Consider the following 16,903-nt stretch of genomic DNA (forward strand, 5'->3'; position numbering starts at 1 on the left):
TTAAATGTCGGTGGGTTTGTTTTTGTGCTAAATATTATGATAAATAGCCGAAAATGCCGGCTAATACCGTAAAAATTGATAAGAAAAAGTCCCTATTAGCTCATAAAGAGAAGCTTTTGGAGGAGCTTAAGTATTACGAGGCAAGAATTACTGAGGAAAAGAATAATGTGAACAAAAATTCGTTTGAGGTCGATGCGAGGTAAAACAGTTTTTAATGTTGATATTTTTATTTATTAGTGTTACTAGCGACTCATCCTGGTATCTGAGCAAATATTTCACTGAATGTTCTTGGAAAAATGCAGATCAAAACAGTAATATAATCACCGCAAGGGAATTCAGTTGTTTTTGATATTAACCGCCCAACTGGACGCCCTTAGGTCATAGAATAAAGAATAATACGCTTGGGCTCCCCTAAGCTTAAAAAGGCCACATTTAAGGAATTCACCTAAAAAAGCATTGTTGCAATTTAACATTCGCGCATATAAAAGTAAGCGCGCAATGCACACAAATGTCAAATTGCAATATTGCTTTCATATGAATGTCATAGAGCACAATATATATATAATTTCATACTAAATTAAGAAAAAAATTGAAAAGAAAACGTTTGTTTAATTGTTTTTTTTTACATAAAATTCCAGCTCAGACTCTGACACAGAGTTTGCAGCGATGCCAGACAGCATCCCACCGATGGGTCAGCTTAAGCGCCAGGAGATCACGCTGCAGACGTGTCTGCAGGCTACACAGGAGCTCGCCGGCATCGACGTACTACAGGCAGAGGTTAATGTTGTAGTGAACGAGCCAGATTTACAAGGGTGAGAAATGAAATGAAATGAAATGAAATGAAATTGTCTTAAAACATCATAGTTATAATGAGGTTTAATTTTAAACATTTAGGGATTTGGTCAGAATAGATCTTGCTAAGTTGTATGGTCTCAAGCATTATTATGTATACACTTTGGTACCATGTCTCATTAACTTTTCTGACAAATTGAACTGTAAGTCTCACTAAATGTCAAATATGTTAGTGCGACAGAGTCCTAAAGTGGGTACATTATATTGCTCATGACTGTAGTGGTCATTTAGGCTGCATCAGCTAAAAATTAAATTACCATTTATATTTTTTTACTTTCTTAATTCTTTATCATCACCAATTTAGGAGCCACGCTCTTGTAGGTGTAGCATTCTCCGTGCTACTTTTTAGGCAAGAATAGAGCAGTGGTTTCCCTCTTGCCTTCCGCATTACTCTGTCTGACGCGAGTGGGTTGGCGCCCAGAGAAGTCTATTTCAAATCTGTACTAGGAGTCCAGTCCTCCGGCTCTGAATAGTACTTACGGTTACTGCTGACCTCTGTCAGTGTGTGTTCTGAGTTGATATCAAGTGGACTCGCCTGTTTCCTACATTGCCTTACCAACGTTTAGGTCTAGTTGGCAATGGGGACAACCATGCCGGAATGAAGCAAATGATGTTTTTTTTGGATGAAGGATAATAGAATTGCAAAAGCGGTATATAAAGCGAAAGTTGATGGTAGGGCTGGCAGAGGAAGACCGAGAAGGACTTACGATGATCAAATTGGAGATGTCCTTAGAAAAGGTTCAATACAATCTACTCTGAACCGGCGTGCGTGTATGAAGCGATTGATGAACGTGGAGGAGGCAAGAGAAGTGTGTCAGGATCGAAGCAAATGGAATTCTATAGTCTCTGCTTACCCCGGTGGGAAATAGGCGTGAGTTATGTATGTATGTATGTTTATTTTATTTTTTGTTTATGTATATTATGTAGGCCGCCTTTGACCACCTTAGAATAAGTTTATGAAAAATGAAAAAAAAAATGAAAAAGGCATTTATTTGCTTAATTACATTGTAAGACATAAAATAAGCCTTCCCAGTTTATCCTGTAAATGTTTTGTAAATTTGTGTGTAATAAAGTGTTTTCTCTATTGTTATTATTATTTATTTACATTTCACGACTTTACAGTGCAGAGGCGCCAATGCGCCGTGAAACTTTAAATATAAACAATAAAAATGAAATGAAAATTAGGTGCAAACAATATAAAAATAACAATATATTATGTAAAATTACAGGGAATCTCCAATAAGCGAGGCGGGCGTGTGGCGCGAGGTCACGGCGGAGTGCTGCGTGGACTTAGTGCCGTTCTCCATCACTTTCTACGCTCACCGTGCTGTTAGTATCTGTTGATCACTCACCGACTGACTCACTCACTGACTGACTCGCTCACTGACTGACTCGCTCACTGACTGACTCGCTCACTGACTGACTCACTCACTGATTGACTCACTTACTGATTGACTCACTCACTGATTGACGCACTCACTGATTGACTCACTGACTGACTCACTGATTGACTCACTCACTGACTGACTCACTCACTCACTGACTCACTCATTGTCTAACTCACTCATTCACGGTTTTACTCACCCACTCACACTGCCTCGTTCACACGTTTCACACACATATTGACTGACTCAATCCTTGAATGAGTCGGCTATTCGCGGACTGACTGAATCACTCACTGACTGACTCACTGTGGGTTTCTGGTAATTGTAATGGTAACTACCTTTTAGGATCGGAAGTTCGCGCCGATCCGGTACCGCTGCCTCCGCGTGTCTCCGCTGAAGACAGCTCACGAGGCAGAGCTGGCCAACTCGGTGCTGCCCGGCCTGAGGAAGCCCAGCGACGCCGTTGAGGTAAGCATAAGAAAAAGAATTAGCCTGGCGATTCAGAGGGGCAATGCTGCCAGCCTGTTGGGCACCTTGCCTCGATGTGACGCATTGGAGGTCTTTTTTTTTTTCTTCTGGCTTCCGCGGCTAGCGATGTGCCAATGACATTGGAGGTGTCTTATTTATAAGATGTGTTCGTTTTGTTTTTATTTGTGGTGATTAAATTTATTTTATACTTTAAAAAAAGAATAAAATAAATTTATTGCCAGTAACAATTTACATTTGCTATAAGAACTAGGTAAATATGAATATTGCGAATACGGGCAAAAGGAAATGGCTCAGCTTGTGCTGCGATGGAGCCATGCTATGGCGCCATCCAGCGCTGGTTTTCAGTCATTTCCTCTTCCTGGGATATTGTGCGGAAGTCAACGAGGGCTAGACGACATTAAATAGAAATATACAGCAGCTTGAGATAGAAAAAAACAATAAAATCAAAAGACAATCAAATAAAATTATAAGTAGGTACTCTTGAGTGTGTGTGTGTGTTTTTTTAATTTATAGCAACACAATTCTATACATAATTTGTTTCAAATATCAAGGTGTTAGTGACACCATAACGAAAATTTTGAGGGATGATTCAGACCATGATTCTGAGTTGATATCAAGTGGAATTTTCCATCGCAAAATTGTATAATTATGTAGAATTGAAAATAATTAAAAAAAAAACATGAATTTTGCGACGGAAAAATTCGAATCATGGTCTGAATTACCCCCCAAAGTTTTCGTTACGATGTCACTAACACCTTGTATAGAAAATGTTTGTTTCCAGGTGTTAAGAAGCTATGCGGTGGCGTATCGCTCGCGACGGTCCACACTCGCGCGACTCGCTGACAAATTTGGAACCTCTTTGTTTATGGAGCCTCTGGTAAGTTTTTTATATCATACAACAATCCGTGGTCTAGTGGTCTAGGCTCACGATCTGGAGGTCCGGGTTCGATTCCTGATGGGGACATTGTCGAAATCACTTTGTGTGTCCTTTGTTTGGTCAAAAAAAGGACTTTTCGGGCTTGAATCACCAGATTGTCCGAAAAAGTAAGTTGATTCCGTGCTTTGGAGGGCACGTTAAGCCGTTGGTCCCGGCTATTAGCCGTAAAAACACCTCCACCAACCCGCAGTGGAGCAGCGTGGTGGAGTATGCTCCATACCCTCTCCGGTTGATTGAGGGGAGGCCTGTGCCCAGCAGTGGGACGTAATAGGCTATTTATGTTATGTTTATGTTACAACAATCTATCTAAAAATAGAGATAAATATATATACTTATATCATCACTAATTTAAGAGCCACGCTCTTGTCGGTGTAGCATTCTCCATGCTACTTTTTTAGGGAAAAATAGAGCAGTGGTTTCCCTCTTGCCTTCCGCCCCGCAGTACTCTGTCTGACGCAAGTGGGATGGCGCCCAGAGTAATCTATTACAAAGCCGTACTAGGACTCCTGTCCTCCTCTGAATAGTACTGACAGTTACTGCTGCTCTGTCAGGTTCCAGGTTAAAGTCCCTGTGACTCGCCTCTTCCGTCCTGCATATACATCATAATATTGTCAATGAAATACTTTTATTTTGTTTTTAAAAGCGGATATAAAATTACAAAAGGTATTTACCGTTATGTTATAAATTATACTAAATTATCAATCAGTCAAATTAATATTGTTACCTACTTCATTATATTATTCTAATAGAATAAAAGTGGAGTGAAATCAACGATTGCAGAGGCGAAGATGGGAGCCATGGTACGGCAATGTAAGACGGAAGGGGTGCGTCACAGGGACTGTAACCTGGAACCTGACAGGGCAGCAGTAACTGTCAGTACTATTCAGAGGAGGACAGGAGTCCTAGTACGGCTTTGTAATAGACTACTCTGGGCGCCATCCCACTTGCGTCAGACAGAGTACTGCGGGGCGGAAGGCAAGAGGGAAACCACTGCCCTATTTTTCCCTAAAAAAGTAGCATGGAAAATGCTGCACCGACAAGAGCGTGGCTCTAAAATTGATGATGATGGAGTGGAATAGAGTCAAGTAGAGCAGAGTGGAGTGGAATAGAATATAAATTGTTTCTTTATTAAAGGATGCTACACACAAAGAAGGTCTTATATTGCAGGCTGAAGGCGGTTACCTGTTGAAATGCGCGAACCTTCTAGAAGTTTCCTGGACCCTCCAGAACAAATGGTCGCCCATAGCGCCCTTCCACCATCGCATGAAGTTCGACCTCGAGTATATGAGTGAGTACTTTCCACGGCCTCCGTGGGTTCGATTCCCGATGGGGACATTGTCGAAATCACTTTGTGGGACTGCCCTTTGTTTGGTAAGGACTTTTCAGGCTTGAATTGCCTGATTGTCCGAAAAAGTAAGATGATTCCGTGCTTCGGAGGACATGTTAAGCCGTTGGTCCCGGTTATTAGCCGTAAAAACACCTCCACCGACCCGCATTGGAGCAGCGTGGTGGAGTATGCTCCATACCCCCTCCGGTTGTCTGAGGGGAGGCCTGTGCCCAGCAGTGGAACGTATATAGGCTGTTTATGTATGTATGCATATGTCGTTGTGCAATAAAGTATTATTGATTGAGTTTTCCTGTCATTCCAGATGAAAGCTACATTAAGGAGCTGACCAGCCTTCATCGTCAGCTGTCGGAGCCATCAATAGATACTAGTGAAAGAACCCAGCTCCTCAGCAGGATGCTCGCAGCCTGCCTGCGCGCCGCCGACGACACAGGTAACTTGGCCGGACAAATGGGGAGCGCTGGGGGATCTACCCTGCGAAAAAACATCAATATTAAATATTCAATATTCAATATTCCATATTCAATATTCAATATTCAATATTCAATATTCAATATTCAATATTCAATATTCAATAATTAAAACACATAATAACGGGTTCTTACCGCGTTTAAATGGGGATATGAGACTCCCGATATTTCGACACTGTTGCAAGTGCCATGATCACGGGATGACTGATGAGATTGGAGTGGAGTAGGTAAATCCATAATTTTCTACGGGCAGACATCCCTCCCCCTACCCTACCCTCTTTCTTTGCCGCTTGTTTATGTTTTTGATATCGGAATGTTCGGAACCATCTGAACTCGCACCAAACTCACTACGACAAACCGCACTCACTGTGTCCTCACGTTTTTTCACCACATTAGGCCGTTTCAAGCTTTTTACAACACCTACTACTGGATTCCACATGGTCGATAATTTGAACCCGTCTTCCCTGTTGAAATTTTTATGTTTTCTGATTTCAATAGCCTCTTTTACGAGTCTGGGGATGTAATGACGTCATTACATCCAATTGTATGCAATTTTCAGTTCCGCCTATAGGTTCCGGCAAACTTCTTGAGCATCGACCTTGACTGCGCACAACCGAATTTTAGGTCTCTTTGGTGGTGCGGTACGGGGCGCGGGGGCGGGTGAGTCCCGCATCGACCGGCTATTGGTAGATCAGTCGAAACTTCCCCCGCGCACTCTGTCTTCGTCCCTTTGACTCCCGAATACACTTGCGTTGCGTGCAGTGAAACTGTCACGTTTTTGTTATTGCTCTTTTGTTCGTTTTTTTTGTTATTACTCATTTGTTTAAGTTTAAGAATTAGTTACTAGCACGAGGTCTATGTCTACAGATCCAAAACCTAGCACTAGCTCTGGTATTGCTGGTTTCAACCTCATGGAAGGAATATCATACTTACGTGACGATTAGTTTTTTATTAAATATAATAATATAATATAAGTCTTACATACATACATAAACTCACGCCCGTAATCCCAAATGGGGTGGGCAGAGCCACAAGTAATCAAAGACAACTTGCAGCCACTGTTGCTGTTGTTGTAGGTATAATATAAGTCTTAATAAACTATAATAATATAAGTTTATAGTTTTATTTATAATAATTGATTTTTTTTAATGAAATTAAGAAAATAATCAAAAGTTTAATTTTTTGCACGGAAGTGTACGTGCGCGAACTTTCCCCCACTACGACACTCGATGCTCAAGAAGTTTGCCGGGAGTTATACTTGGCATGCTTGAGCTTAGCCACTAATTGTTTTTAATTGTTTACATTTAACACAAACATTCAAAAATGGATAAGTAATCAACATCAACAGATGACGTCACACCGGGCGTTGACGCCGACGTCACGGACGATGACGTCATGGGGGCTGCTAAGGTGGCGGGGCGGAGGACCACCCTCGACAGGGAGCCCGACATGCCAGATGTTAGACACAATAAAGATAGTCAGGTGAGAATATTAAAACAATTCATTGGTGCTGATCCGGAGGTCCCGGGTTCGAATCCCGGCGGGGACAAATCACCAAAAAACACTTTGTGATCCCTAGTTCGGCTAGGACATTACAGGCTGATCACCTGATTGTCCAAAAAGTAAGATGATCCGTGCTTCGGAAGGCACGTTAAGCAGTTGGTCCCGGTTACTACTTACTGATGCAAGTTAATAGTCGTTACATGAGCCATGTCAGGGGCCTTTGGCGGCTCAATGATAACCCTAACACCAGGGTTGATGAGGTTGTTAAACCTCACAACCCACACGATAGAAGAAGACCCACACACAACATTATAAATAATACTAAGACTACACCGTCTAAGTTTATTTTAAGTCAAACCTGTATTTTTTTATTCGCTGAAAAGAAAAGAAAAAATAAAGATTTTGAATTTTACCACACATTCAGCACAAAAATCTTTGCTTGACTTCTTTTTATCGTGTGGGTTGTGAGGTGGAATACCAACCTCATCAACCCTGGTGTCAGAGGTGCCTTTGGTGGGTCGACTTCTAATTCTCCTATTTTCCAGGTTATGGCGCCACCTAAGTCTCTTCCAAAGAAAAGTAGGCCTAAAACCAAGGACGCTACGTCAGACAGTCGCAAATCAGACCTGAAACCCGCAAAGAGATCGATTCAAGAAGATAGCTCTAATAGAAATATAAAAAAGCCAAAAGTAATTGAGAAAACTGAAGATAATTTGTCCGATATGGTTGAAAAGTACGAGAAGAGTAGTAAAAGCTTAAAAAATAAAGATGATAATGTTGCCAATACTAAAAATAAAGACGATAACAGTGTTGCCAGTGCTAAGAATGTCGCCAAAACCAAGAACAAGGAGAACAAAAGTGATGCTAATAACAAAAATAAGGAAGGCAAAACGAAAAGCCAAGATATCACAGCTAATGTTGCCAACAGTAAATCTAAAGAAGTTAAAAGTGATACTGGTGCGGCAAGTAATGTTGCTAGCGGAAAAAATGACGTTAACGTTAACAAAGGAGACAAAAACACTAATACAAAAAACGAAAAATCTAAAGTTGCTAATGCTAAATCTAAAGATGGTAAAAATACTGTCGTGGATAACGAAAATGTAGCTAGTGGTAAAGATAAAGGCGAGAAGAACAATGCAAAAAATGATGGAAACAATAAAGTTGATGCCGCTAAGAAAAAGGATGGAAAAATTGCAAAAGCAAAAAATGCAGACGATATTGCCGATGACACCAATACAGTCGACAAACCAGTTAAAAATATCAGTAAAAATGTTGAAAAACCCGAGAAAAGTAACAAAGAATCTAAGAAAAGCAACACTGCTAGTATGAAGAAGATAGATTCAGCTGACAGTGTGAAAACTATTGAAAAAACGAAAAAAACTGAAGGCCATAATAAAGATTCCGCAAAAAACAGTATCAAAGATAAAAAACTACCTGCAAATAGTGTTAGTTTGAAAAGGAAAAGTGTTGCTAATGTTAAAAATAATGCAGCAACTGATAATAATGATAAAGCGACAGATAGTGCAGCAAAAAAAGCAAATACTACGATTACTGTTAATAAGGATAGCAACACTGAAGTAGATAAACTATCGTCAACAAAAGTTATTAAAACAATAAAAGAAATAAGAAACGAAAATGGCGAAGTCATCAAAAAAGTTGTTAAAAAGCTTGCTAACAAAACTGACGGTTCAAAACTAGTTATTGCAAAAACCAGTGTTGCCAACGAGAAAAATAAAGAAAAGACCGACAAAGTTGCCAATGAGAAAAATCAAGCAAATAAAAAACTAGATAAATTAAAAAATCCGTTAACTGAACATCCAAAGAATAAAGTATCTAAAAGCAATTTGAATAAAGAATCAAAAATAGTGAAGCCTAAAATATCTACAGTTTCTACTATTTCCTCGAAGTCTGGCAATATTAACAAGATACCCAATAGTAGTATAGAGAAGGAAAATGTTAATAAAAATACAAAAATTCCACAAAAGAAAATGTTTTCTTCACCAAAGGGAGTTATTAAGAAAGCTCCGATTCGAGTTAGCCCAAGTAAGTAGGTACAAAGTGGTACCAATTCTAGTACACAATGGCCCCGATTCCTGCAGACACCGCCTAATTTTATTTTATTTATTTATTTATTTTTATTTTAAGTTATATAACTTACCGGATAACTTTAAGAGACGGATGATTCACAGCTCTTAATTTTAGGAAGAATGAGTAAACGAATGAATAACCCGGGCGAATCAAAAAGGTATGTCGCTGGTACGCAATCCGTTTGACGTGCTGTCTACTTACCTGTGTCGGGTTATTGACTGATGTAAAATTTTTAGACGGTTGTTTTAGATTCGTCCTTAAAACTGACGTGTGTTCCATAAATTTTATGCTTGTCGATTACCCGTCCCTTTCCTTTTCGGCGGATAAGAAAATGACAGATATAACTTAAAATAAAATTAGATGGTATTTACAGGAATTAGCACCACTATCTAATTTTATCTTTAGTTATTCCTGTCATTTACTTATCTTCTTTATCTTATTGATTATTTTTTTTCCCAGGGAAACCGCTGATGAAGCCCAAGTCACCGCTGGTTGGTAAAAAAGTGATCCAGAAGCCTGTAACAGGCATCCCAAGTAAGTTATAGTATTAAAAAGGCCACATTGAAGCAATTCATCTGAGAAAGCAATATTGCAATTTGACATGAATTGCTTCGATGTGGCCATTTTAACCCCCCTGGTCTTAAATAATGTCTGTTGGAAGAGCGAATACTCCTACTACAGGTATATTTTTTACTTAAAAGGAGTAACCTAAATGTCTGTTAAAATGTAACAGGTTAAGAAATACATACATAAATAAATAATAAATAATATATACATACATGAGGAGCTCGGTGGCGCAGCGGTAAACGCGCTCGGTCTGCGATTGTTGAAGTTAAGCAACTTTCGCAAAGTCCGGTCATAGGATGGGTGACCACAAAAAAAAAGTTTTCATCTCGAGCTCCTCCGTGCTTCGGAAGGCACGTTAAGCCGTTGGTCCCGGCTGCATTAGCAGTCGTTAATAACCATCAATCCGCACTGGGCCCGCGTGGTGGTTTAAGGCCCGATCTCCCTATCCATCCATAGGGAAGGCCCGTGCCCCAGCAGTGGGGACGTTAATGGGCTGGTGATGATGATGATGACGACATCTACGCATATAAAAGTATAAAAGCACACAAATGTCAAATAGAAATATTGCTTTTTTAGATGAATTGCTTCGATGTGGCTTTTTAACCCCTCCTGGTTAATAATTAATTTTCAATAATAAAATTCGCGTCCTTGGAATGTTGGAGATACCAATTTAATGGTAACACTTACGGCATCAATGGGCTAGCAATGGCGGCTTGTCATAGGATTGAGCATACCTAGTCTACTTATACCATGGTTCAACGTAGAAAATATAACATAGCTTCTCGCCTATATCCCTAAAAGGGTAGGCAGAGGTTCTCAATGCATTTTTAATGTGCTACATTTCCTTTACAGGGTTGGTAGCGAAGCCGAAACCGAAAATCAACTAATCTTTTTTTAATACCATGAAGTTATTTTTTATTATGTTGATATTGTAATCATGTAATTAGTGTTAAGTGTGGAATTAAATTAAAAAATGACATTTATTGAAAAGACTGTTTATTCTTAAAATGTTTATTTTATTTTTTATTAAGTCACACACAAAATTATCAAAAAAATATTTTTAAAAAGTCGTACAAAAATGACACCTTAAAGTTAATACTAAATAGCCAGCTTAATATTAAAGAATGTAGCAAGAATTATACTAACACTTAAGTTAATAGTCAAGATGTAAGTAATTCAATTGGGGTAGTAATAGGTACGAAAATTGTTCAAAATGTCACTTCATTAAAATGTCAAAATAGCGTTCTTTATTCAAAAATTACAAATGGCGCGGATTCTGCTTAACAAACATTTTTATATCAATTTGATATTTCTAAAAGTACTGCTGTCTATTTCGATAAATGTTTCGTTATAACAAGAGTAGTAGCTGCGCAAGCGCAGCGCGGCGGCAGTATGAGTGCGGTTGAAGAGCAGTTCTTGAAATAACATGAAAAATCGAATTGGTACGTTAAAAATAATGTGTATGGTCACGAGTACTAATATGTATACACTTTGGTACCATGTCACATTAACTTTTTAAACTGTAAGTCTCTCTAAATGTCAAATATGTTAGTGCGACAGGGTTCTAAAGTGGGTACATTATATTGCTCATGACTAGAGATTCAAGTGTTATCAGAACTGTCAAATTGAAAAAAAAAGGTTTGTATGAAAATCAGCACCAATGCTTTTTCATTTCAGATCATAAATGTAATTTGTGAAGATATTTTCATTATATTACATCATCATGGGTACATCATTTTTGGAGTCGCAGTAAAAACAAACGTATGGCGTTATATGAAAGCGTTCACGCGTAAGCGATTCGCAAAACTCCCCGCACGATGTCTTGAAAATATGGCTGAATTAATTACTACATCTTGAACAAATACAAAGTAATATAAAAGTATAAAAAGCGCAATTCATTCCCAGAATTAACTGATGTACTAACATCAAGAAAATTCAATTTATCAAGACACACAAAAATAATTCAATAAGACATAAACACAATTATCAAAATCAAAATACACAATCAATGAAAGACACAAATTAAAATCAAAAAGATCAAAATTAAATCAAAATTATTCAATAGTCACACGAAAAAATGTAAAAAAAAAACAGCAAAATGGCTGTCAAGAGTGTAAAAAAAAGTACTCGTTTCAATAAAATTTTAAAAAGTTGCTTTATAAATTGAATCGAAAATGGCGGGTTGAAATATCTGATACATCCGTGGAAAATGGATGGACATGTTTTAGCAACATTTTTTACAAGCAAACGGTGGAGCAGCGTGGTGGAGTATGCTCCATACCCCCTCAGGTTGATTCAGGGGAGGCCTGTGCCCAGCAGTGGGACGTTTATAGGCTGTTTATACATGCTTATGCGATGTCTAAGGTAACTTACAGAGTATCGTAATTTCAAGTCACCATTTTGACAAAAGGATGTTGTTCACAACTTTTGAAAATTCTACTGAAACACAATGTACGTTTAAAAGGGAATCTTGAAGGGGTAGTTCTTGTGGGTGTCACCCATCCTAAAACAAAAAAAAACATGTTTTTTTTAAACGGTTAAGGTTTACATAATATAAACCAAAAACAAAATATAGATGGCGCTGTACAGATTTTCCTTCGTTTAACCTTTTGATTTCATGGATAACAGATATATGCATCTTTAATCATCGTTTTGATCTTCGGCAATTTACTAATCAAACCTTGGCTCACAAAGTCATTTTCTGATATGTCCCCACAGGGATTCGAACCCGGGACCTGCGGATCGTGAGCCCAACGTGGCTTCCGAAGCACGGATCATTTTACTTTCGGACAATCGAATAATCCGCCTGGAATGTCAAAAATGTGTGTGTTTTAAATATCTCCTATGCTTGAGCGGTTGCCTGGAAGAGATTGCTACTTAGCAATAAGCCCTATTGTACTCTTCTACTTCACTTTGTGCAATAAAGTATTTGTTATGTTATGTCCTAACTAAATCAGGGCTCACAAAGTAATATTTGTGATATGTCCCCACAGGGATTCGAACCCGGGACCTGCAGATCGATAGCCCAATGCTCAACCACTGGACCACGGATGCCTTTTTTTTGACGTGACTTATTGTAGATTTGCCGCAGATGGCATTAACTACTTGGCCGGACAAATGGGGAGCGCTGACGGCTCTCATCCGGTACAAATTCAAATTCAATTCAAATTCAAAAACATCTTTATTTAGTAGGTAACATAGTTACACTTTGAATCGTCAATTTTACATAACGAACGTCTCATCCGCCTAAAACTACTGCAGCTGGTCGATAGCGATAAGCGCTGATTGAGGGAAGTCGTCAACCACGGCGGGGTCGGTATCGGGGTTCTGAAGTGTTTGGTGTCGCGAGCTGCTTGCCTCTATGGCTAGATTAATCGGGTCGTCGGGATCGTATATTACGTCCTTCGGGACCACGGCGCCCCCGATACCGACCCCGCCGGCGTGGTCGACGATTTCCCCCAATCAGCGCTTATCGCTATCGACCCACTAGATTCCTCTCAGACGACGCCCTGAGCCGAGGTTCGCGCCCAACTGGGCACCCACAGGCCTGTTGTCTTAAACGTTGTACCGGGTGAGAGCCTTCAGCGCTCCCCATTTGTCCGGCCAAGTAGTTAACGCCATCTGCGGCAAATCTACAATAAGTCACGTCAAAAAAAAAAGAAAATAAAAGGGACCACGGCGGCAGTTAACTTACCCCATAAAGACAAAAGTCCTCTTGTTAGTGTTGAGTGTGTGTATAGCGTCGGCTTCAGTGTCGCGTAGCTTTGTATTGAGTGCTTGAAGATTGTCCCACAAGTGGGCAGCGGAGGAAGACTTCACTACCACTGCATGGCCGCGGGAAAGCTGGTACCTGGAAGTTAAAAGAAGTAGGTACATTCATGAGCAATATAGATATAATATACCCACTTAGGACTCTGTCGCACTAACTTATTGACATTTAGTGACACTTACAGTTTAATTTGTCAAAAAAGTTAATGTGACATGGTACCAAAGTGTATACATATTAATGCTCGTGACTGCAAGTAAGTTGGGTTCGAACCACGCCAGTATCTGCGAGGGGGCAGGCAGAGAATACCTCTACAGCATACAGTGTTAGTGACATCGTAACGAATAAGTACTAATGGGAATATAGAATATATATACATACATACATACATAAACTCACGCCCGTAATCCCAAATGGGGTGGGCAGAGCCACAAGTAATCAAAGACAACTTGCAGCCACTGTTGATACGAAGTCCTAAGATGGATATGATGAACCTTATGGTGATAAGGGATCAGCCTATCGCCCATAACATTAGTCCATCATGTTAGAGGACGCAATCCCTCTGTCGGTTTTTACGACATGCCCGGGAAGACAAGCAGCTGAACGTGTTCTATGTTTTTTATTTGCTCCCAGAACAGCATAGAATAGAATAGAATATATATATATATATATATAAAAAAATAGAATATATATGGTTTGCCGCAGATGGCATTAACTACTTGGCCAGACAAATGGGGAGCGCTGAAGGCTCTCACCCGGTCCATAGTTGGCGAGGGTTGGGTGTGTACTAGACATTTCTGCCTACCCCTTAGGGGTCACAGGAGTGATGTTATATTATAATGTAAGTTGCATTTCGGCATCGAATAAAGTATCGGCGCGTCTTAGCCTTACTTGATCAGCAACTGCGCAGGAGTGGCTCCGACGCCAGCAGCCATCACCTTCACCAGGGGATCGTCAATGGCGGCGAGGGAAGTGGCTTTGTACTCCTGAGGGGTGCCTTTCGACCCTAGAGTTCCGAAGCACATCAGCTTCACGCCGCGATCAGCACAGAAGTTATGCAGCCGCTGCTGGTTTAGATACGGATGGCATTCCACCTGGAAAAGAGACGGTTGAAGTATTCTGGCCTTCTCTCTTGAGATCAGTGGCCGACCTGTTAAACAGGGTGTTAGTGACATCGTAACGAAAACTTTGAGGGATGATTCAGACTATGATTCTGAGTTGATACCAAGTGGAATTTTCCCTCGGAAAAGTATAGAAATGAAAATAATTTTAAAAAAATACTAAATATACAACAACTAAATATATGAACAGCCTCCGTGGTCTAGTGGTAAGAGCGTTAGGCTCACGATCTGGAGGTCCGGGTTCGATTCCCGATGGGGACATTGTCGAAATCACTTTGTGAGACTGTCCTTTGTTTGGTAAGGACTTTTCAGGCTTGAATCACCTGATTGTCCGAAAAAGTAAGTTGATTCCGTGCTTCGGAGGGCACGTTAAGCCGTTGGTCCCGGCTATTAGCCGTAAAAACACCTACACCAACCCGCAGTGGAGCAGCGTGGTGGAGTATGCTCCATACCCTCTCCGGTTGATTGAGAGGAGGCCTGTGCCCAGCAGTGGGACGTATATAGGCTATTTATGTATGTATGTTATGTACTAAATATAGTTTATTAATAATACTTCACAAACAAATCCAGAATTAGAGGGCACGGCTAGAGCTAACAGTATAATATATTTATGTTATTCTTATGAAGGTCGGGGATGCAATGAGTGTAAAATGAAAGGAAATGCGGAATGGAATGAGATTGACGGTCAGAACGAAAGGCCAGTACTTATCAAAAATAATCGGAGGAGGTTGAGGAGCTCGGTGTCGCAGCGGTAAACGCGCTCGGTCTGCGATTGTTGAAGTTAAGCAACTTTCACAAAGGCCGGTCATAGGATGGGTGACCACAAAAAAAAAAGTTTTCATCTCGAGCTCCTCCGTGCTTCGGAAGGCACGTTAAGCCGTTGGTCCCGGCTGCATTAGCAGTCATTAATAACCACCAATCCGCACTGGGCCGGCGTGGTGGTTTAAGGCCCGATCTCCCTATCCATCCATAGGGAAGGCCCGTGCCTTTGTGCCTTAGTGGGGACGTTACTGGACTGGTGATGATGACAAAGTTAATCTAAATATAAGGCTACATAGGCAGGTAAATAGTTACCTGGTTGATAACAGGCTTCACCCTCCCCTTATCGACGAGGCGGCCGATCTGCACCGAGTTGAAGTTGCTCACACCGATGCTCTTCGCCAGACCCTGAAAATTATACACACTTCACTTCACATCACTTCACTTCACGTCACTTCACTTCACTTCTTATTATTTAATTGGTTATGACTGCATCATTTAGGGACGATACATCTGCTACAACATACATACATAAATTCACGCCTGTATCCCTAATGGGGTGAGCAGAGCCAAAAGACTGATGTCTTAAATTTGGTACCGGGTCTCAATGCTCCTGTCTCAGGCCAAACTAATGTATGATATAACTATGATTTGCCGCAAATGGCATTTACTACTTGGCTGGACAAATGGGGAGCGCTGAGGGCTGTCACCCGGTACAAAATTTACACCCGTGGGGGCGGGCACCCGTGGCTTTTCCGTAAGCGATGAGCAAAAACGATCCCTGCATAGGTCATGATCGTACGGAGGTAAAATGAGCAGTTTAGTAGAATGAGCAGTTTAGTAGAACGATCAGTTTAGCAGAATGAGCAGTTTAGTAGAATGAGCAGTTTAGTAGAATGAGCAGTTTAGTAGAATGAGCAGTTTAGTTAAATGAGCAGTTTAGTAGAGTGAGCAGTTTAGTAGTATGAACAGTTTACTGGCATGAGCAGTTTAGTAGTAAAAAAAAACGCCCATCTTGCTGCTTTTGGTCTACCTTGCCGACGAGGTCTTCCATCCCGTACCACGCGTCCAGGTAGTCGACATCGGAGTACTGCAGCACGTTGGCTATCCTCGGCAACGGGTCACCTCCCTCCTGAAGCGAAAGGGAAATTTTCGCGTTAATAAGGGACTTTGCAGGTTCTCTCTCTCTATTTAAGAGCTGCGCTCTTGTCGGTGGAGTAATCGCCATTCCTCTCTTCTTCCCGCCAAAACCTTCACCTCCCGATACGACACGACCTGCACCTTCTCTTTTATTTATTTCATAAATGTTATCCTAGGTCTACCCCTTCCTCTCTTCCCTTCAATTTTTCCTTCTATAATGTTCTTTGCAGGCTACGTTCCCCAAAAACTAAGTAGATTGCGTTGTTCAGATTTAACGGTATAATTACCTATAATGCTCGGGTACTTACCTATATAGTTATACATACTTAAATAGAATGTTATGACAGAAGCATACTTATATAAAAAACTAGCGACCGCCCCGGCTTCGTTCGGGTGCAATGTTGAGGATAAAATGAAATTATTTACATCACATTAAAAACCTCAAAAATAACAATATTTCTCCACTATTTAATGGATGTTA

General features: G+C 40.4%; 2 protein-coding genes across 2 annotated transcripts in view; one reads left to right on the forward strand and one right to left on the reverse strand.

Moving 5' to 3' along the window:
• Positions 1-10,627, forward strand: LOC126378830 (protein IWS1 homolog A-like). Its single transcript, XM_050027258.1, has 11 exons — positions 1-199; positions 639-812; positions 2,082-2,181; positions 2,583-2,705; positions 3,508-3,603; positions 4,831-4,951; positions 5,313-5,441; positions 6,827-6,960; positions 7,527-9,024; positions 9,529-9,603; positions 10,489-10,627. Exons 1-11 carry the CDS (start codon positions 54-56, stop codon positions 10,521-10,523), a joined length of 2,631 nt encoding a protein of 876 aa, XP_049883215.1. The 5' UTR covers positions 1-53; the 3' UTR covers positions 10,524-10,627.
• Positions 10,616-16,903, reverse strand: part of LOC126379037 (uncharacterized) — a 27,193-nt gene continuing 20,905 nt past the window's right edge. The window contains exons 11-15 of the mRNA XM_050027624.1: positions 16,316-16,414; positions 15,598-15,690; positions 14,294-14,496; positions 13,331-13,486; positions 10,616-12,139 (exon numbers count right to left, since the gene is read on the reverse strand). Coding sequence (XP_049883581.1) covers positions 12,094-12,139; positions 13,331-13,486; positions 14,294-14,496; positions 15,598-15,690; positions 16,316-16,414 — 597 coding nt within the window. The 3' untranslated portion in view covers positions 10,616-12,093. The remainder of the gene's footprint in view (positions 12,140-13,330; positions 13,487-14,293; positions 14,497-15,597; positions 15,691-16,315; positions 16,415-16,903) is intronic.

Source organism: Pectinophora gossypiella, chromosome 27 (assembly GCF_024362695.1).
Source record: "Pectinophora gossypiella chromosome 27, ilPecGoss1.1, whole genome shotgun sequence".
NCBI classification, from domain to species: Eukaryota; Metazoa; Arthropoda; class Insecta; order Lepidoptera; family Gelechiidae; genus Pectinophora; species Pectinophora gossypiella.